Genomic DNA, 22,418 nt, shown 5'->3' on the forward strand with positions numbered 1-22,418 from the left:
GATATCCTGGACAAATTCACATGACATAGATACACTACCAGAGAAACCATGACAACGGAATCTAAGACACACATACTCCGCTGTTGGTAGTCTACATACTCTGTTTTTACTAACAACTGTAGTGGACAGTCCCTCCCAATGTTACGGTCATGATGAATTTTACCGTATAAGTGGAATTTTTAGTGAGACACAAATCTAGCGATTTTTCCATAAAAATGAGTACATGTATAATTATTGAGCGAGACCTAACTTTAGCGACTTTATACTTCCAGGAGAGATAACCAATGCCTCCGATATGAAATAAATTGTTGGCAATATTCAATTTTGGTGATCTCATAACTCTCGCTAATAAAGTCAAAATCTAATCCTCGCTCAAAATTCTGATTTTACGGTATTTCTGACATCCTTCAAAAATATCATTCGATATTTACATTCATCACTGTTTTCTCAGTGTCCCTGATAGTTCAACATTCATATACACATACATTTTCAAATAGGAACGAGTGCTTATGTCACAAAGAAGCCTGCTTTGTAGGAAAAGTTGTTTTCTTTAAAATCTGGAACACTTCACAAATTTATATACATGTATCATCCTTCTTCTCTGCATCAATCTAATTTAGATGTGTGTACTGCCGAAAAGCAAGTACATTGTATGGAAAGTTATTCAGAACATGAATATACATCTTCATTATTTTACAAAATATCAGCATAGGGAATCAGGGTTGTGTTATAATATGGGAATATAAGCATCGGAAGGATGGGGTAGTTTTATTTTGCCAATTACACAAGTTTACATCATGTTTTCATGAAAATATTTTTTTTTTTATTTTACAAAACATGAATATAACAAATATTTTGGTTGTTTGTTACGGGGGATAAATAAACAATTGGAAGCACACGATCATTCTTTTGTCGATTATACAAACTCATGTTGTGCTTCCATTGGTCATATACATGTACCTACATAATAAATTAACCTCACACATTCATTCCTGAAATCTAAGCCTGAATCCTACTACAGTGTCTGTACATGTAGATGCTCACCCTTCTGACTTGGGCTCCGGTTTTCTGCCCGGTCCCTCATTCTTGACCTTTTTTTTCCTACTCCCTGACCTAGTTACCACATGGTCCTCCTCCTCCTCCTCCTCCTCGTCATCGTCCTCTACCTCTCCGTCAGCCTCCGATGACGCCTGGGTGTCTGACTTCTGTATATTCTGGGTGGGAGCAGCTGACAAGTCAACATTGTAGTATTCTTTACTGTAAAAGAAAAATGTACAGTGAAACATACAACAGACACGGCAATAGGACAACAAATCGTACAGACACTGCAATATCATTTCTTACTGAAGACAAATTGTGCAGACTCAAAATGTATCAAAACAGCACGTGTTTGTGAAACACTAATACGCCCCTGTCTGTATTATGGTCTCAGTTACAGTTCTTCAAAAAAGGTTAAACCCCTAAGAAAAGGTTACAAAGTCAAAAGTTTTGGCACCAAAAGAAAGGCCTGGTTACAAGAAATACACATGCGAACTATGAAATTTCTATCACCATCTGTTTAAAAGTTCTGGCCAAGGTTAAAGGTTCAAGTTTTTGAGGACAAACAGAGGGACTGAAAATTATATGTTCCCTAATCTCCGATTATGGGGGGGGGGGGGGTGTAAAAATTCTTGTTCCTTATGTCAAAATAACTAAAAAGACAATATGAAATAAATGATTGTATTCAAAAATGTTGTTAAAAAAATTTTTTTCTTTATTATCAAAACAAAGTAAAAACATGATACAGATGACCCTGTCAAAAACTTTTTGCAAGTTCCTTACGTCATGAAGTCAAGTGTCATGTGATTGTCAGTGAGTCGATTAGATACGTTTACATGTAATTATTTAATGTTACGATAATTTACCTTATGAAGTCTAACAACAAAGGAACGAGATCTCTATTCTTCCTCTCACACAGGTTTGAAAACAGATGCATGGACTTCCACAGATAGAACCGGAAGTTACCATGGTCTGGTTTGTCGCTTATTTCACACGATTTACAGCTCTGCACAAAAAGTTGTCGCATTCTGTCATCTTCATCCATTGGTTCTTGTTCTGTGTCTGGGATTTCATCTGCCTGGCATAAAAAGTCCTCTGGAAATAGAAAACGATATGTAACTTAAAAAACACCAAGAGAAAATTTTTATGAAAGTAATATACATGTATAACAAAATATCTTATTTACATCTAGATCTCACTATTTTCAAGTCATACATGCCTAAAAAGTGTAAATATGCAGTTATTAGTTTCCACAATTCGTAGGAGAAAAATCATTCGGTATCGATGTTCATTTTAATTCTTACCACACTTTTTAGCAGTGTCTTGTAGAATTTGTCTGTATAAATCCCAAAACACCGTCTTGTCTAGACCAACAGCATGACTGGCAATTAATTTGGTAATGGGTTCCCATAGCAACTTAAACTTGATATGTAATGCACCAATCAAATACTTCAGTGGTACCTGCAAAACAAACACATGTAACGTGAATCTGACACATGTAATGCGAATCTGACACACGTAACGCGAATCTGACACACGTAATGCGAATCTGACACACAGAACGTGAATCTGACACACGTAACGCGAATCTGACACACGTAACGCGAATCTGACACACGTAATGCGAATCTGACACACAGAACGTGAATCTCACACATGTAACGTGAATCTGACACACTTAATGCGAATCTGAAATGACACATTCTGAGCCACTTTTTAATAAAAGTCACAGGAACAGAATTCTGCATGATAATATCTCACCAGTGTAAATGGCCCCATAGGAACAGAATTCTAAACAGCCCTACAGAAACGGATTTTTGTACATTGTCTGAGTGATAATATCTCACCAGTGTAAATGGCCCCATAGGAACAGAATTCTAAACAGCCCTACAGAAACGGATTTTTGTACATTGTCTGAGTGATAATATCTCACCAGTGTAAACGGACCCACAGGAACAGAATTCTGGACGATGTCAAACTGCAGCCTCTGTAGAAACATCAGCTTTCTCCTGTAATCCTGTACATTCAGGGGAACTAACTCTGCCTCCAGACAAATTCTAAACACATCTAACCGGTCCTGGTTCTGTAAAAACAAATTTCCTGTCTCATCATATACAAGATTTTATCTGTAAAATCAAATTCCACGTCTCATCACAAACAAGATCTCATCATCATATAATGATTCTAACTCCTATACTTGAAATTAACACATACTCGTCAGTCTGTGACTGGTCAAAAGACTGGCAGACTGACTGACATTTAAGCCAGTACGATGGGACTGATCAATTTTCTAAAACTTCATTTTGGAAGACCTACTTATCTACTCTTAAATGCCTATAATTTCATGTTATAATATTCCCCGAGGCATATCAAGTTAAAATCCTGATATATATTTGAATTACATTTCTGGAAAAACTCTGGTGGACTGGTAAATTTTTCTGCGGAATGGTTGAAATATAACCAATCAGTCCGGCTGGACTGGTGACATGAATAGCTAGTTTCAAGACCTAAATTCATGTCTAATTTGAGATGGCATTTCATCATCATGTGATCATTAAATCTCAGAAATTCTTTTCATTTGTTTGCCCATGTTTTATAATAATAAATACATGTTGAATAAACTCACTGAAACAAACGCCTCACAGAAAAATTTACCAAAAACCGCAGAAAAACAATCATGATCCTTCTCCACAGGTCACAACATAGACTCATTAATATTATAACTTTCTAAAAGATCTCTTCTCACAAAGATTTTTACAATTACCCAGATGAGTGACTGATAGACATCTGTAGAAAAACAAACAGCTGATCTAAGTGTTACTGACATCTCAACACAATTACCCATGATCCTCTCTGTTTATACGTACCCCATCATCGTGAGACGGAAGTCTAAACGAGAACTGTGACAGTATCCTCAGAGTCAGCATTCTCACCTGTCAATTACAAGTCTCTCATATCATACCGTATCATTATAAATAATCATATCACACCGTGTCGTGTATCATTAAAAAGTGCCATGTCTCTCGTATCATACCATATCATGATAAATAATCATATCACACAGAGTCGTGTATCATTAAAAAGTACCACGTCTCTCGTATCATACTGTGTACATCATGTATCATTATGCATCATCATTCAACGAAGAAAATCAAATTTATCACTTCACACATCCTCAGACAATGTTTAAAATAAAGATACAGGAAAATGGTGAAAAATAATCTTTAATTTTTCTCCAATAAATTCAGGAATCTTATCTTCTTTTTATAAAGGTTTTGAATTTATTATATGTGTTACCAAAATCCTCTGAACGTTTTTAACAATGATGGTGCATAAAACGGAAATCACTTGGAAACAGTTTGAAATTTTAATTGGGCCATACTAAATCTGATTTAATTATTACTATTTCATTACATGTACATGATAAAAAATGATGTACTGCTCATCACATTTTTTTCACTAGTTTAACATGCTAAATAAAAAAGAACATGATTTTATAATATTCTAATTTTGGTGACCAATTTTACTGCAAGTGATAGAAGTTTCTTAACAAAGATGTCTACATAACAAAAAACTGATTCTCTGTCAGAATTCATGAACTTCGATTATCTATCAGAGTTCACGAACTTCGATTATCTGTCAAAAGAGTTCCAAAATACAAGTATCTTCAAACCTTTGAATGTGGAGAGGAAAGATTTTCCTCCAGTATGGAGTAAACTTGTAACAATGTATCCTCTGATGTGATGTTCGTGCTGCCATCTAGTGATGCTTGTGTGAAGTAAAGATCAGACAACTCCAGGACTGCAGTGTGATCAGGATAATGACTGGAAGTATAAAATTTTATTATATCTGGATTGTAAATTAGTCAATACAATTATGGAATAACTATCTTTTCATTTGTGACCATTAATACTGATTAAACAGTCACAAACTGAGTTTATCAGCGACCCATTAGAGGAGCAGGAAACACAGATGTTTGCGACCATTAATTGAATCAGCATTTATGGTTGCACATAATAAATGAAAAGATCATAATTGCACTTCTCATGCAATTTTTTCAATTTGCTTGATGTTTACATCTGAATTCGTTCAGTTTTGCTTTTTGTTATATGATATACAACACAAAATGTTTACGCTTGATGTTATGTTTTTGCATCATTCTATTCTGTCATAATGGAAAGCTTTGCATGTCGTTAAATTAATATTCATTTTCCTGCCTCAAACATCCGTGCATTAGCCAATAAAAGTGCAGATCACAAAACAGTTGCATTGGAAGACTTTTTTCACCTGCATTTCGTTAACCTAAATTATTCTAAATCCTGCACCATATCAAATCCACAATTTTTAACGTATGTAGTAACTGTTTTTTACAACAAGAATGGAGTACTGAGGATCTATTCTAACCAAGATCCACACGAGGGTTATATTTATGTTGCATTAATACAATAAATATTCAAGTCAATCAAATATAGATACACTGTATATAGTTGAATAACTGCAACTGCATATATATATTAAATAAAAATTGTTGTATTATTTTGCTATGAAGTAATCATTCTATTGCCTGTATTAATGAACTTTTAATCTGTAGATTTCTTCTAACAGCGGAGTTTCGTAAATATGTCCTGCGTCGAAAGATGTACATCTACAGTATGTCAGGGTCAAGTTTTAACAGCACTTTCACTTTAAAGTGAAAGTAGTTTATCAATGTTGTATCTTCATTTGCCTATAAAATGTTTCATCACATGGATGCACTTAAAAATCTTAACTCAACAGAGAGATGATGTCTGTGAATCTTACCTCAACAGAGAGATGTCTGTCTGTAAATCTTACCTCAACAGAGAGATGTCTGTCTGTAAATCTTACCTCAACAGGGAGATGATGTCTGTCTGTGGTATACTGCCAAAAATTTCTCCCTCATCTTGAATATACAGCAAGGCTAGAACACAGTGGTACATCACCTGTAGGATTTCACCTGTATCTAAAACAAGAAAACATCTGTACTGTATAACATAGAACAAAACACAGTGATACATCACCTGTAGGATTTCACCTGTATCCAAAACAAGAAAACACCTTTATCAGTAATTAATGACACCTCCCTCTGTTCCTTTATCAGTAATTACTGACACCTCCCTCTGTTCCTCTCTCAGTAATTAGTGATACCTCCCACTGTCCCTTTATCTGTAATTACTGACACCTCCCTCTGTTCCTCCCTCAGTAATTACTGACACCTCCCTTTATCACTAATTACTGGCACCTCCCTGTCCTTTTGTCAGTAATTACTGACACCTCCCACTGTTCCTTTGTCAGTAATTACTGACACCTCCCACTGTTCCTTTGTCAGTAATTACTGCCAGCTTGGTAACCACAAACCAACAATTAATCAAAGTAAAAAATCTCAAATTCCTATAATTTTTAAATTTCCCTGTATTTAAACAAAGTAAATCTGCAATACAGAGTATGATTAACTATTTCAATAATTTATTAAATCCCTAAAGATTGCCCATATACTACACAGGAATGTGTCCTTTAAGTCTGATCTCTGTGGATAGCCTTCAGGCAAAGTTTGCCAGCTCCTGTTTGTTGTTTTACAAAATAATAACAAATAAGATTGAAAGCTACATCATTACCTTTAGAAATCAGGCTAGCCTCCGACGGGAGAGTCTTCCCAACATTCCTGAACAACTCCGATACAGCCGAAATTACCCCTCTTTTGTCTAGTATTGGTCTGAGGAACAAAAGGCAGTGCTGGTTATTACATCCAAATGCAATTCCGATAATAATTATAAAATTCAATGATTAGTAGTATCTTATTTGTTCACTTTCCAAAAATAGATCGTGATTTTCAAGACCCTGAAGAGTACTACTACACCACTTGCATGGAATGATAAACAATTCCCATAGAATGATGAAGATTTCCATGGTATGATAAACAATTTCCATGGAATGATGAAGATTTCCATGGAATGAGGAACGATTTGCAAAGAATGAAACCGAACACTTTTGAAGGTGTAGAAGTATGCTTCAGAGTCTGTAATTCCCAAAAACATTCAACTCACAAATACTAAGTCATAGGAAATATACATCAGAGCTGTAGGAAAAATTCACAACAACCGTGGGAAATATACATGACAGCTGTGTGATAAGTAACATGCTTACAGGACTGTTGCTGACAGCTTTACCTGACATGGGACAGAAGTACTAAGGACTGTTGTTGACTACTTTACCTGACATGGGACAGAAGTACTAAGTACTGTTATTGACTGCTTTACCTGACATGGGACAGAAGTACTAAGTACTGTTATTGACTGCTTTACCTGACATGGGACAGAAGTACTAAGTACTGTTATTGACTGCTTTACCTGACATGGGACAGAAGTACTAAGGACTGTTGTTGACTACTTTACCTGACATGGGACAGAAGTACTAAGTACTGTTATTGACTGCTTTACCTGACATGGGACAGAAGTACTAAGTACTGTTATTGACTGCTTTACCTGACATGGGACAGAAGTACTAAGTACTGTTATTGACTGCTTTACCTGACATGGGACAGAAGTACTAAGGACTGTTGTTGACTACTTTACCTGACATGGGACAGAAGTACTAAGTACTGTTATTGACTGCTTTACCTGACATGGGACAGAAGTACTAAGTACTGTTATTGACTGCTTTACCTGACATGGGACAGAAGTACTAAGGACTGTTGTTGACTACTTTACCTGACATGGGACAGAAGTACTAAGTACTGTTATTGACTGCTTTACCTGACATGGGACAGAAGTACTAAGGACTGTTGTTGACTACTTTACCTGACATGGGACAGAAGTACTAAGTACTGTTATTGACTGCTTTACCTGACATGAGGCAGAAGTACTAAGTACTGTTATTGACTGCTTTACCTGACATGAGGCAGAAGTACTAAGGCAGACCAGACTTCAGATAAATCATCCTGTTTTACACTCGATGTAGACGCCGCCTTCAGGACAGACATGATGTGAGAGGGAATCCCTGTCCTTATCAATGCAAAATAAACATTCAGTAATAAGTGACAATGTCTAAAAAATTTCCATCTCCAATACATTCCACACAGGGCAAATTATTGTTTACTGCAAAATTACGAAATTTACAATTTATGAAATTAAATTTATACTGTATGATAGGGAAAACAATTACTTCTTAGTGATTCCAAAGTCCAGTAAGTAGGCCTGTTGTTGGTCCAGCTGACTGCCATCGGAAGGGGGCGGGGCTTTCTTTAGAATGACATCTGTCAGAAGGTAGATTGTTTGTCGCCGTGAGGATTCTTCGTCTCCACACATCACTTTATGACAGTAAGGCAACAGGTTGGGCAAAACATCCTGGCATATCAAAAGCTTGTTCAAAATCTGACACAAACATCCTGGTACATGTATATCAAAAGCTTGTTCAAAATCTGACACAACATCCTGGTATATTAAAAGCTTGTTCAAAATCTGACACAAAACATCCTGGTATATCAAAAGCTTGTTCAAAATCTGACACAAAACATCCTGGTATATCAAAAGCTTGTTCAAAATCTGACAAAAAACATCCTGGTATATCAAAAGCTTGTTCAAAATCTGATACAAAACATCCTGGTATACAGTATATCTGACACATGACATCCTGGTATATTAAGAGCTTGATTCAAAATCTGATACTTTGTAGATGCTTTTACTTCACACAAATTATTTGGATATTTGTGAGCGATTCTAAATATGACTTAAAACTTGTACCTTCTCAAATATTGGAAGACTGAGCACAGCTTGGGAGAAGGAATACACAAAATTCTCCGGGTATTTTGTCTTGAACACCTGTTGAGAAAACGTTTCAGAAACATGTCATTATACATGATAATTCTCGCTCTAATTACAGTGACAATGTCTAGTCCTTATTCTCATTAAAACACTAAGTAACCTGTCCTATCTTTTTTCTTGCACTGTAAACATATTACATTTAGTTGTGTATTCTATCGAAAAACAGTTACAACTAAATCAAGTAAATCGCTAAATGTGTTGCATATTTATAATTTTATATAGCACATTTAGTAAGCCCTAAATCAAATCTATGCTAACTTGCTGAAAAATCGATTCCCACCAAATATGGTACATGCTAAATATAATAAATTGACAATATTTCATACTTTGACAGAACGTCCTCTCCTCGACTTACATTAGTGACTAGTTACAGTATTTCGTACTTTAACAGAACGTCCTCTCCTCGACTTACATCAGCGACTAGTTTACAGTATTTCGTACTTTAATAGAACGTCCTCTCCCTGACTTACATTAGTGACTAGTTACAGTATTTCGTACTTTAACAGAACGCCCTCTCCTCGACTTACATCAGCGACTAGTTTACAGTATTTCGTACTTTAATAGAACGTCCTCTCCCTTACTTACATTAGTGACTAGTTTCATTGTGGTTTCCACGGGAAGAACGGCCGTACAATGAATGAGAAGATGAGCAACATCATCTAACAACTGTCGCCCGACGTCTGTTGAGTGATCTCCCTTTAACAAGGTCACCAGGCACTACAGGAAGAACGTGGATGAATTAAATAAGGCATATAGATACAGGATCAAATTTTGGACAAACTGAATCCTTATCCCTTTTCATTTTTATTGAATCTACATGTATAAGAAAGTTGAAACTCTTGGGATAACACCATTCAAACAGCTTCAATTTTCCACACTGTTTTAGAAATACAGAAATATTGTAGCTATGGCAACAGAGCATGGAAATCTCAAAAATCTACATAAGTTTTAGTAAGCAATCTAAAATTTGAAGTTGAAATTGAGTAGCCCCATTTTATAAGAACTAAACAATGAAGAACATTTCTGATTTTTTCGGATAAATTAGATCTAACCTGAGCAGTGTTATCGGGCTCGGCTGCGATCTTCCCTCCCCTGAAATTAATCCACACATTCAGGAGTCTCAAGAGTCTCAGCAGATGATCGGACAATTTTGTCTTGTTTTCTGCGGCGGCATTTTGCCAGTTCTGATAAACATCATCAACTGCGGACTAACAAAAAACAATTATATAGTCACTCCAAGCTTTTCATAATTCACCGTAACACAAACAACAAAGACATTTATTCCGAATAATTATACCAAAGGTCCGTCCGCGAAGCAAGGCTCTAAAGGTAACACGTATGTAAAAGAAAAAAAGTCAAAATCAGCAAAAGAAAAAGAGATAATCTCTATATACGTTCACTGAAATTTTCGTGATACATATGGGCGCCGCCATTTATTTTTTCATTACCTGCTTCAACAGTTATTCGTGTTTTATTTTGAATGCCAATAATAGAAGACTCTGACATGCAATTCGTAATTTAAACACTCAGTTTGTTCAAAGTGAATAGTATAATTATCATTGTAACAGGTTTTAGCAAATAATTACATATAAAACCGTAATTCGACTTAATAGATGAACAAGTTCATGAGTTTCTTTGAATAAGTATATACGATAAAATTATGGTTACTTTTTTACCATTTTGAATTTATTGGTTAATTTTGTTTAGTTATATAACGGCCTTTTTCATTGCATACGGAATGTATTATTGTTGTTTATAATTGTTTGCTTTGAAAAAGAGAAAAAAGTTGAGGCTAAATGTGACGTCACAATGCACAGTTTACGTCGCCTTGCGTTTTATTTCCCGCGTTCAATGAATAAGGCGGATCATGTAAAACTGTTGTCCCCATATAAACTCCTTTCATACTGAGATGTTACTGGGTTTTTAGCGCAAGGAAAATTTCATTAAAAATATATATTTTAAAATGAATCATAATCTACCGTACTTAACGGAATTATGATTACCACTTGGGACACTCCAATGACCATTACATGATTCGCTCGGTCCAACGGTCACACCGTATACATATTATTTTGTAAAATAAAACACGAGATATGGATTTTATGATCCGAATAACTTTCTTCTTTACAGAGGATGCATCTCCATGGAATAAGCATGAGATATATAAATATTGAACACATGATCACTATTGACAAAAGAAAAACGAAAAGATTTTTAATTTCATAATAACTTTCCATACAAAGCAAGCCTGTAGCAAAGGCTTATCATATACAAATCATAATGAATACAAATATTATTTAATACTCATTACTTTATAAGCAATATCAACTTACGATTAGTATCTTCCATATCTCAGAAGAGTTTTTCTTGTCAGTGTGTTTTGCCATTGATACAAACATTTCCGTGACTGCAGTTTCCGCATGGTCCCAGTTCAACTGTTCATATTCTCCTTCTTGACATTCACCAAGTTTCTTCAGCACAATTGGGAATGTCTGAAAAATTTTTTTTAAAAATACACATATAAAAATAATTAGAAATACATGTATAAGTTTAATAATTTAAAACAATAAATCATGTATAATAGATTATTGAACTTTATTTCTGCGACTTTGCCTAGTCGGAATTATCAGCAAAATGTACTTTTTGCAAATGCTGACTTTGTTCAAACATCCTGCCTTTATTCATTGACTTTGAAAAGAAATGTGAAGATTCAGCTTAATGGTTAAATGCAAGAATAAGGATGGAGTCAAGGGTGAAACTCAAGACAAGGGTAAAATTCAGGTCAAGGGTAAAATTCAAGCCAACGGTAAAAAATTGCCCTAGATAAGCATCCTAGCAGTAATAAACCTGTACAGACTATTTCACAAATTCCTATCACGTGTGATCATCCAATGTCTTTTAATAAGAAAAACCGAAAAGACAAACCTTTTGTGTACAGCTGTGAAACTGTTTTTGGACACCTTTCACCATCTCATATAACAGACGACCAACTCCATCTGCAGTCTAATTACAAAAAACTCATTTAAAATTGTTTACATTGTCAGTATCATACACAACTTTCCCAATGTCTAGGTATTCTTTTTTAAATGATGAACATGAGATTTTCAGATTTTCATTGATGTAACATGAAATTAAATTCACCTCAGGCGAATCATCCAGTGTTAGAAACAGGAAATCAAACAGCTCGCCATGGTTTTTAACCTAATTTCCAATAAAACAAACATCAAATAAAAGTAACCAATATCAAATCAGATTTTCACTTCTTCAATATGAACACAAACATAAAACCAACTTTTATTTGTATGCGGGAAAATTTCACAAGGTTCACGAGAACTTCATCATCGCAAATCGTCATGAACCAGTTCATCTTTGTCAGTACAAATTAACGTTGCCTTACAGTACGTACATATACTTTTTAAAACTAGATTCCAGTAAAAATATTCTACTGTTACCTAACAACAGTTATAGAAACTAAAGCATGTTCATTATCATTGAAAATGAACTGTGTTGTTACCTTTCTCATAAGGAAAGCAAAACTCTCTGCAGCAAAGTTCACTATATACTCTCTATTGCTTTTTCTCAGCAGTGTTGAAAAATACCTTCAAAATCAGAGGAGAAAATTTCAAAATCAGAGGAGAAAATTTCAAAATCAATCACAACAGTCTCAGCTCATTCAAAAAAAATTTCATTATAAATTCTTAATTAGGCATTTTCCTTCTATCACTGCAAAACATTATCCATTCAGATTACAATGTACTTCATGTTGTCATCCAATCAAATCAAAATGTACCTCATTATCAAATCACAATGTACTTCATATTATTATCCAATTACGGACAAGATCAAAAATTGGCGGGAGTTGGGGACTTAGACGACCAGATATGTGTAGATCCGTGGTAGAGCGCTCAATTTAGTAGTGTGCTAATTTTATCATGATTTGGTAAATTTCTCATGGTACAGATCATGTACCAGCATTCGTGTCAGCTTGTATTTAATTAAAAGGTATTCTAAAATAAATTAAATAAAAAAGTAGGGAGGAGGAGTTAAAACTCTCGTAAGTGTCATCCGACATCAACTACATGATTTATTGGCAGAACGAATTCTTTTTTATACATGTAATTCATATCATCGTCCAATCAAATCATGATATACTTCATATTTAATCTAATTAAATGATACTTTGTATCATCATCCATTCAGATCACAATATATATGTATTTCATATCATTATCCAATCAAATCATGATATTCTTCATATTTTAATCCAATTAAATCACAATATACTTCGTATTATCATCCAATCAGATCACTTTCGTTCAGACTTACTGATACACCTCTTTAACGTCCCTCACTAAGTAACGCCACAGAAACTTGAAGATGTAGGACAGAGCTGAGAAGATGTCTTCCAGAATATCAGGATTCTGAGCATTTTTTGGCAGCAGTCCCACCAGGATGTCAAAGAAGTCATGGAAATAGCCATAGAAATCTGTCTGCAAGTCCCGGGCTAACTGTACCAAGAGGCTGAGGAAAAATATCCATAAAATGTCTAAGAATAAATTCATAATCAAGCCATCAAAAAATAAATTTTACAATTATCAAGTGCATGATTAAACGATTATTTTCAAATCAAAAAAAAAAAATTAGATGTTATATACCTGTAGCTTTCCCCAGAAAATTTAACATCTAATATCAATATGTACACTTCTCATCTTAATCATCAAAGAACAAGTCAGTTCAATTGATTAATTCTTTCACATGCTATAAAACAAGATTTGTTCGCAATACAGCTGATGTATTTGTATAATCATAACTTACTTGAGAAGTGGTCCCAGTGCTAAGCTCTGTGGTATAACCAAGTGTGTCTTCAATGCAGTGATGATTTCATCCTAAAATGGTTTAGAATAGTAAGAAGTTATATACCATTTTGCACACATTTACCTCTCTGATCTTCAGAAGAAAATATTATCATCAACAAGTTCTCATTTCAGAAACATAGACCCTCAGTAAGGATCTATATGTTTGTCTTTGCTAGACCCGGGGGGGGGGGGGGGGGGGGGGGGGGGGGGGGGGCATAACACCTACCTATACAACCCCACGCAATCAGTCATGGAGTATCTATCTTCTCACTTGTTAATTGTGACCGTAATGCCGATTCAACAGTCACAAACTGGGTTTTAAGGGGATGCATTAGCGATGCTACAAAAGTGTAGCGAAATAAACATTTGCGACTGTTACATAACTCGCAGGTAACAAAATGATGAGATAGTTATTCCCATTCTTTTCTTTAGTTTTTAACACATGGTTCTGTGTGTTGCAGTGATCTCCCTTTACAAATATTACCGTGTGATGAACCAGCCCTTTATAAATATTACCTTGTGATGAACCAGCCCTTTATAAACATTACCTTGTGATGAACCAGCCCTTTATAAACATTACCTTGTGATGAACCAGCTGAGCAAAAGTCTGCACCTGATCACTGATTTCTCGTCTAAAATTGGCTACAAAATAAAACATTAAAATGAATTCATTCTGATGAAAAACAACATTCAAGGCCCTTTGGAATTATCACATCTCTCATAAAAAATAAAGAGCCCCACTAACAAAATCATATCAGAAAATCTAAGAATAAAAAGATATATATTTCCAACATGTATATGTATCTGCATCAGGTTGCTTTTCTTTCCAACAGAGACTGAAATTGTTTTAATTGTGAAATAACATTTCAACAAAAAATGGTAATTTTTACCCTTCCTGTTAGTCTTAATACTTTCTGATGGAGATTCAAAAACACAGGGTTAAAATTACAAAGAAATGCAACATTTCATGTTAAGTTCAGCAGGGTACAAATCTAAGGTTTATAAAAACAAGAGGTACTGTGAGCAATGCTCACTAAGAATACCCCCCGCTTACCCCAATCTCCCAAAGGGTGTTGGTAATAGGTATAAACTACCTCTTTTCTGAGTGTAAAAAACAAATGGCATGACAAACCGAACCATATTGCTACTTCGATGTCCAGTGCGTGTGACCTTTGACCTTTTGACCCCAAAATCGATAGGGAACATCTTCATTCCATGGGTAGTCCATATGTACATGTATGATATGGTGACTGTAGGTGGAAAGGATAACGCTTTAGAGCCCGGAAACCATATTGCTACTTCGATGTCCAGTGCACTTGACCTTTGACCTTTTGACCCCAAAACCGATAGGGAACATCTTCATCCCATGGGTAGTCCATATGTATGATATGGTGACGGTAGGTGGAAAGGATAATGCTTTAGAGCCCGGAAACCATATTGCTACTTCGCTGTCCAGTGCACTTGACCTTTGACCTTTTGACCCCAAAACCGATAGGGAACATCTTCATCCCATGGGTAGTCCATATGTATGATATGGTGACGGTAGGTGGAAAGGATAATGCTTTAGAGCCCGGAAACCATATTGCTACTTCGCTGTCCAGTGCACTTGACCTTTGACCTTTTGACCCCAAAACCGATAGGGAACATCTTCATCCCATGGGTAGTCCATATGTATGATATGGTGACTGTAGGTGGAAAGGATAACGCTTTAGAGCCCGGAAACCATATTGCTACTTCGATGTCCAGTGCGCATGACCTTTGACCTTTTGACCCCAAATTCGATAGGGAACATCTTCATTCCATGGGTAGTCCATATAATAATATGATATGGTGACGGTAGGTGGAAAGGATAATGTTTTAGAGCCCGGAAACAATTGCGTCTACAGACGGACGGACGGACAGACGGACAACCTGATTCCAGTATACCCCCCCACAACTTGTTGCAGGGGGTATAATAATAAAAAACATAAGAATGAGCACAGTATTTAATGTTTTATCTGTTTGAATTTACTTAGTCCCGCACCTTTAGATCTGTTCCCTTAACGAGAGCATCATTCTGATTACTAGTGTCAATGGTCTAACTAAAAAAGAAATATTACCAGTACTTTCCAGTACAAACTCTTACCAAAGTATTCAGTGCAGTTCAGCTCTGACCATTTCTGTAGTGCTTCACAAAAATAAGTGGAGGTTTCCTAAAGAAAAAGTTAAAAATCAGTCTTCAGATAATTATAAATAAGCCGATGGTAATATATACTAGCATCTATATTTTTTCAAAGACTGTCCTTGTCACTTTATACCCAGATTGTGAATTTACACCTCACAGTCACAGCGATAAATATTACATAACAATTACTTACAGTAATTGTACATTTGTATAAAAAAAGAGAAAATTAAATGAGTATCGATGACATCTACTGATGTATACAAAGAAAGAAAGAAAGAAAGAAAGAAAGAAAAGAAAGAAAGAAAGAGCCTTACATCTGGCGTGTCGTCATGATGTCTGATCTTGTGAATGACATCAATGTTCACACCGGCTATCCTCTCTGTAAACGACTGAAACTATAAAAAGAATTAAACATTTATATATAATTTCTTATGGGCTTTATAATATTTAACTGAAAATAAGGCCCCCTTGTTAAATCATATCAGACGTCAGACTATAAATATCAAGGACACAATATCATACGATTATTGACTGTTGACATCAAGGGAATGGGATATTCACTGAGACCAGAGGTCATAATTTAGAATGTACTTAGAGGTTTATCAACATTCAGCATCAGGCAGTCTTATCCAATCAAATTAAAGGGAGTTTGGAAGTATCTAATAAATATATTAAAATGTACCACATAGCTGCCAAACTGCCATCTAAAAGGGGGTGATTATATTGAATATAGTGATTCTGAGGAACTTTTTCAAAACTATAAACACATGAGGAAATTCTAAATTAAATATTAAATGTATGGCAGCAAAGTCGATAATGGCCAAGGTTAAAGTTTTTCAAAAGTAAGTCAAACCCCAAGATCAAGAAATCAAAAGCTTTGATACCCAAAGAAAGGTCTTGTCACAAAGAATACACATGAGAAATATAACAGCCCTAGCACTAACAACTCAAAATGTATGGCCTAGGTAAAAGTTTTCCTAAAGAAGGTCAAACCCCAAGGTAATAAAAGGTCACAAGCTCAAACATTTTGGTATAAAAAGAAAGGTCTTGTCATAAGGAATACAAATGAGAAATATGAAATCCCTTGCACTAACCATTCTCAAGTCATGGCCAAGGTTAAAGATTTTGCAGGTGAACAAGACAGACCAAAAACTATATCTCCCCGAATCTCCAATTACAGGGGCATCAAAAATGGGGGAAGGCAATCTTTTTATAATTCATTAATATTACAATCAATGTTAAGTTATGCAATAAAATAAAAAAAGTCACATAGGCTAGCATTTTTCAAGTATTCAGACAGTAAAGTAATTTGAAGCAAGTAAATGATGTCAATGTGTTTTATTCAAAAACAAAATATAAAGTTACTGTCCACTTTTCATTTACATTGAAGCAGTGATCCATTTACAGATCAATGTATTCCACTTTTACCAGTGCGTCTTACTATCAACAGAGTCCTATATATATATTTTTTTTTTGCACAAGAAATGCGTCATCGTTTTACTTTTAGATGACACTACTTACTTCACTCAGCACAACAACAGTGATTCCGTATCTTAATCTAACCCTGGCTGTAAGCTGTCATTGCCCAAAACTATTCAGCTTTCTATTATTTTCATCAATATTGTAACCTAAACCTGTAATTTTAAACTCTTCTGAACTAAATATTCAGAAAACAGAAAAGTAGGCTGCCCGGTTAACAAACACTTGAACCTGATTCTACTTAATGGTAAACATTCGTCTCATTTTCCACCGACTTCAAATTGTAACAGCTGGTATCTGACATCCTCATGGATACCTGGGTCAAGGACATTTGTATACAATGGAGGAAATTTGAACCATGAATGAATATTTATATCTCCAATTTATGTTGTCTCTTTTTTCAAGGAAGCTTAAGTACAAGTGTCATTATCATTGAATCCTAATCTAGCCACTTTTTAAAAAAATATTATATCCAATAATTCATAGTCATGCATGTATTAGTGGGATGAGATTTTTTTAAACTTTCAAAATTTCCTCCATCATTCACAAAAAAAGATGAAAATAATAAACAGTGATCACTCTCATAACTCCTATAAAGAATACAGAATTAAGAGTATGGCAAACACGGACCCCTGGATATACCAGAAATGGATCAGGTACCTAGGATTAGCAAGCATCCCCACTTGACCGGTCACACCCACCATGAGCCCTGCATCTTGATCAGGAAAACAGAGTAATCCGACCCTGGCCGTAGTCAAAATTAGTATGTAAAGAATATCCTAACAATGGTATGAAACATGTCAGACAGCATTTGACAAAATGACAGGTTGTATTTGAAATTATTTAATTCTATTGACAAAATATTTTGCAAAATGTTTACTTTAAATAAGGGCTGTTCCAGAAATGATCAAATGGGGGGGTCGGGCGGCAAATGATATTTTTTTGTGTGGGTGGTCGTATTTTTTTCATATTTTAATTGGTCCGTGGTGGGATTGTTAATAAAATATTTATTATGGGTAGTGGGTAGTTTCTATTGTTTTATTTTGTGCTACGTGGGTGTTGAGTTTTCAGAATATTTTTATTGTCGCTCTTGTCGTGTTGGTTACAAAACGTCGGAGGGAAAATTGAAAAAGTGCTTTCGAAATGCTGTTTTCGAAATCGAAAGTAACATAGAACTATTCGAGTTGTCGCTCTTTGCAGTGCATAACTTTCCATTACGGCACTCTTCAAATTAGAGGCGCGTTTAATAGGGTCCCTTTGGACGTGATGGCGGTGAACTCTGTTCTGTAGATTATTACAGTTTACAGTGCATCGATTTGGGGAATATTTTGAAACCAATAGGTATTCCGTTTTCTAATAAAAATAGGCAAACCTTTGTTGATTTTTACGAGGGTACCGATGCGTTATATTTATCAGTCGGTGTGATGGTGATATAGAGGCCTCCGGGCGCGGGCTCCATTAGAAGACGAACGATTCGTGGAAAAACATATCCATACCCATTTCATGAAATGGACTCCCAATCTTTCCAACATTCCCGCCATAGATGCCTTTGATTGTTGATGTGACATCATTTCTTCAGAACTACTGTGATACAATGTCGCACAGGCATTACCGCGTCATTGACTAGAATGTTTGTCCCGAAAACCTCGCGAGATTTGTACCGTTTTCATTTTTAAAAATATTTTTGTGGTCGGTCTGGTTAGTTTTTTTTTTTATTAGATGGGTCATTGTAAAATGAGTTTATTAATTTGATGGGTCATGGGGTAATTTTTTATTTTTTTTTATGGGTGCTTGGTATATACAAAAGGTGCCTCCCGACCACCCCCCCCCCCCCCCCATGTATTTATTTCTGGAATAGCCCTAAGGCTATTGAAACCCCTGTAACATCAATTTATCTTTCAGTAGCCTGCCTCAATTTAAAAACTGATCATTCCCAGATCATGCTCTTTTGTATTGAATCAGTTGCGAGACATAAACACTATGTAAAGGTGATGATGGAATATAGTTACATAAATATGGGAAGTTGACGACGGAGAAGTTGACGTCATCCTGTTTGTCATAAAATTTAGTTGTTAGTTTGTCATTAGCACCTATGTTCAATTATAAAATATTTAAGTACGAAGCAGATGTGGAAGGCTCTGTGGTGTCTTTTATTTTGAGTTCACTGGGATATATCGAATTGACATATGGATGAAAATGATTGTTAAATTAATGTTAATTGATAAAACATTGTCAATATATATAAATGATGACTTGAAGGCCACAGCTGCAAGAGATTTCTTTTTTTCATATAGAAACTTTGAAATAAATTCTGCCTCATAAGAATACAAAATGTTACCATGGTAACAGTGCAATAGCCTTGACCCAGGCACCTATGGATATCTTCTGGACAATCTGTTATTGTGTTACATCTGAACTATATGTTTACATGTTTCCATTTGTTTCTACTTTATTACAAAACAGATTCTCAATGACAAGCACATTTTGATGTAAAGATATATGTGTGAAAAATTCTCAAGCACGACATTAAACAATATGCTACCAACCAACCAACTGATGAGTTTTACTGCATTATACCAACCCGAAAAATAATGTCCTTGAGGTCATATTACATAGAAAATCAAATGAACTACGATTTATTTCAAACTATTTGACAATCTTTATAGGATTGGGGAGAATTCAATATCGAGACAATAACTTCCTGTCACTATGAATTTCTGGTCAATATGAACGGATTGTGTCGCACACTAAAATTGGTTGGTTCATAGAGGAAAATGTGATTTGTAATATAAATATACAGTGCTCCCTCGATATATTACCAATTTTTGTTGACAAGACGAATTTGGGCAATAAAGCGGGGGTGGTAACCATTATGGACAATTCACTGAACAATCAAAAGAAATTCAATATCATATTAAAGTTATTTAGACTCCACTCTGTATAAACATTTAAATTCTCTTGAGTTCAATACTGCAATTATTGCAAGTAATTAACCTGGACACTTGCATACTTTATCCAAATTGTCACACTTCAACGCACCACTATCGAAGTACAGGTGCGATTACTGATGTGTGTTAGGTAACTGGCATTATTATTTAGGGTAAACCCTATAAAATTTGACCATTCGTTTGTGAAAATCAGTGGCTTATGATATTATGCGGGGTTGGCATCATAACAGGGTGCGGGGTTGGCATCATAATGGGGGTATTATCATGGGAGGAAATCTATTCTTTGAGATTTTTAGCCAATAAGTTGGGGGGGGGGGGGGGCAACATATCAAGGGAGCACTGTATATGATCTTATTTAAATGTCAGAATGAAAATTTTTTGCTGCATGTGGTGAAGAAAGAAATGTACGATACTATGCTACTCACAGATATAATTATGCTTAGATGATTGTTAACATAAGGTCACACTGTATATATATTATAGAGGGTAAAGCCCTCTCACGGTCCAAAGGGCCGTGAGAGCGGAGCTCTCCCTATAGGTAACATGTATATAAATTTTTAAAAAATATAGAAAACTAATGAAAAATTAAACCGTACCTATGGAACTTGAAAATTTTGGTCTAAATGACGTAAATTCGAATACGAGCACGTGGACATGTATTTCTTCAGTTCATATTGTATCTCGTGTACCCCAGTTCACGTCGTTCTGAGATGTTACTTAAAATCCGTAAAAGTATGTAAATCTTTTTTCTTTCTTGATCATATACAAGATACAGTGATTTCACTCCTCGATTAATGCGATTGTACCATGTCTCCTTAGATCATAGATGTTTGTGAATTTGCAAAACATCGACGCTGAATATGACGTCACAATGCACTGTTTACATCAATATTGCGTTGTTTCCCGTGTTCAATGAATAGGCGGATCAAATGTCTATTAAAATTAGGAAGATGCTATCCTCACACGTTTAGTGCTAACTTTGGGGTATTTCTTGTTCCTGTTATCAGGTCCAGTCCAAAGACTATTTCTACCTATGTAGCTATTAATAGCTACGTAGGTATTTAAACCTACTTAAAGTAGCTACTTCTACCTACTTTTACCTGTTTTAGAAAATATAAATAAATAATAATTAAGGTGCATCTTTTAAACAGGTCAGTCGTTCTATGCATCATGTTGTGCATGTGCACAACAAAATTTAGAGTGTAAATTTGAATACTTTACGAGGGTGGAGAATGCAGAGGAAATGCATGAAAATTCGCCCCAAAAACCTTTAATGTAAAAATGCATGAAGGTAAACTTCAAAATCAATACAGATTTGTAAGACATTTCACACTTTTTAACACGTAGCTTTGATCCTAAGTTCTTAGGAAATGGAACTGGATGCTGTTATTTATGCAAATTTGAAAGGTTAGAAAGTAATCATTTTTGTCGAATTGTCCAATATTTTTGTGGCATGCATCGTCAGTGTAAGTTAATCAAGAAATTTGGTAAACACCATATTGCACCGTTCCTGCGTTTGGCCACGAAATGCAAGTGAAGGGAAAAGTAGGTAAAAATAGCTACCTGGAGTAGGTTTAAATACCTACGTAGCTATAAGTACCTACGTAGGTAGAAATAGTCTTTGGACTTGGTTATTGATATAGATTCTATACATGCCAATACTTTTTGCTTCGCCCTCAAAAAACAGTCACGTCGTAAGACATATTATGTATGGGGTTGTACCGTTGTATGTGTATTCATATGATATGTTAAAACCCAAGCATCTGTGAATCTAATCTGGCAATAGACTTATTCCTCTTTCTAGTCAAAATTGAACTTCTAACATATTTCTAGCCCTGAAAAGAAAACCATGCAATACCTTGAATGTATTCTCCGCTTTAGATTTTCCCATTTTGTGTCTTTTTATGAAAGATAAGTCACACAGTAAAAAAATTAGCTTATCACGTTGATTCTTTCCTGGGGGCTGCCATCTTTCTTCACGCAGCGCCCTCTAGGCTGGTTGTTTTCAAACCCGAATTGATTTCTTTTTCAAAATCTTTAAGTGGTATCTAAAAAGTAAATATCTTCTTAGATAATTTTTTTTAAAAATACATGA

The 22,418-nt window shown here is 35.3% G+C and overlaps 1 protein-coding gene across 1 annotated transcript in view; it reads right to left on the reverse strand.

Annotated features, from left to right (window-relative positions):
- The window catches only part of LOC125674461 (small subunit processome component 20 homolog), a 91,899-nt gene extending 69,591 nt beyond the window's left edge, over positions 1–22,308 (reverse strand). Inside the window, exons 1-23 of the mRNA XM_056160249.1 lie at positions 22,182–22,308; positions 16,211–16,291; positions 15,858–15,924; positions 14,313–14,374; positions 13,692–13,762; positions 13,203–13,397; positions 12,391–12,475; positions 12,018–12,077; positions 11,802–11,879; positions 11,210–11,368; positions 9,929–10,084; positions 9,462–9,593; positions 8,796–8,873; positions 8,218–8,399; positions 7,944–8,057; positions 6,672–6,769; positions 5,905–6,019; positions 4,712–4,862; positions 3,906–3,971; positions 2,972–3,121; positions 2,343–2,499; positions 1,905–2,133; positions 1,045–1,257 (exon numbers count right to left, since the gene is read on the reverse strand). Coding sequence (XP_056016224.1) covers positions 1,045–1,257; positions 1,905–2,133; positions 2,343–2,499; positions 2,972–3,121; positions 3,906–3,971; positions 4,712–4,862; positions 5,905–6,019; positions 6,672–6,769; positions 7,944–8,057; positions 8,218–8,399; positions 8,796–8,873; positions 9,462–9,593; positions 9,929–10,084; positions 11,210–11,368; positions 11,802–11,879; positions 12,018–12,077; positions 12,391–12,475; positions 13,203–13,397; positions 13,692–13,762; positions 14,313–14,374; positions 15,858–15,924; positions 16,211–16,291; positions 22,182–22,214 — 2,732 coding nt within the window. The 5' untranslated portion in view covers positions 22,215–22,308. The remainder of the gene's footprint in view (positions 1–1,044; positions 1,258–1,904; positions 2,134–2,342; positions 2,500–2,971; positions 3,122–3,905; positions 3,972–4,711; positions 4,863–5,904; positions 6,020–6,671; positions 6,770–7,943; positions 8,058–8,217; positions 8,400–8,795; positions 8,874–9,461; positions 9,594–9,928; positions 10,085–11,209; positions 11,369–11,801; positions 11,880–12,017; positions 12,078–12,390; positions 12,476–13,202; positions 13,398–13,691; positions 13,763–14,312; positions 14,375–15,857; positions 15,925–16,210; positions 16,292–22,181) is intronic.
- Between the last annotated feature and the right edge of the window lie 110 nt (positions 22,309–22,418).

This window comes from Ostrea edulis, chromosome 3 (genome assembly GCF_947568905.1).
Source record: "Ostrea edulis chromosome 3, xbOstEdul1.1, whole genome shotgun sequence".
Lineage (NCBI taxonomy): Eukaryota > Metazoa > Mollusca > Bivalvia > Ostreida > Ostreidae > Ostrea > Ostrea edulis.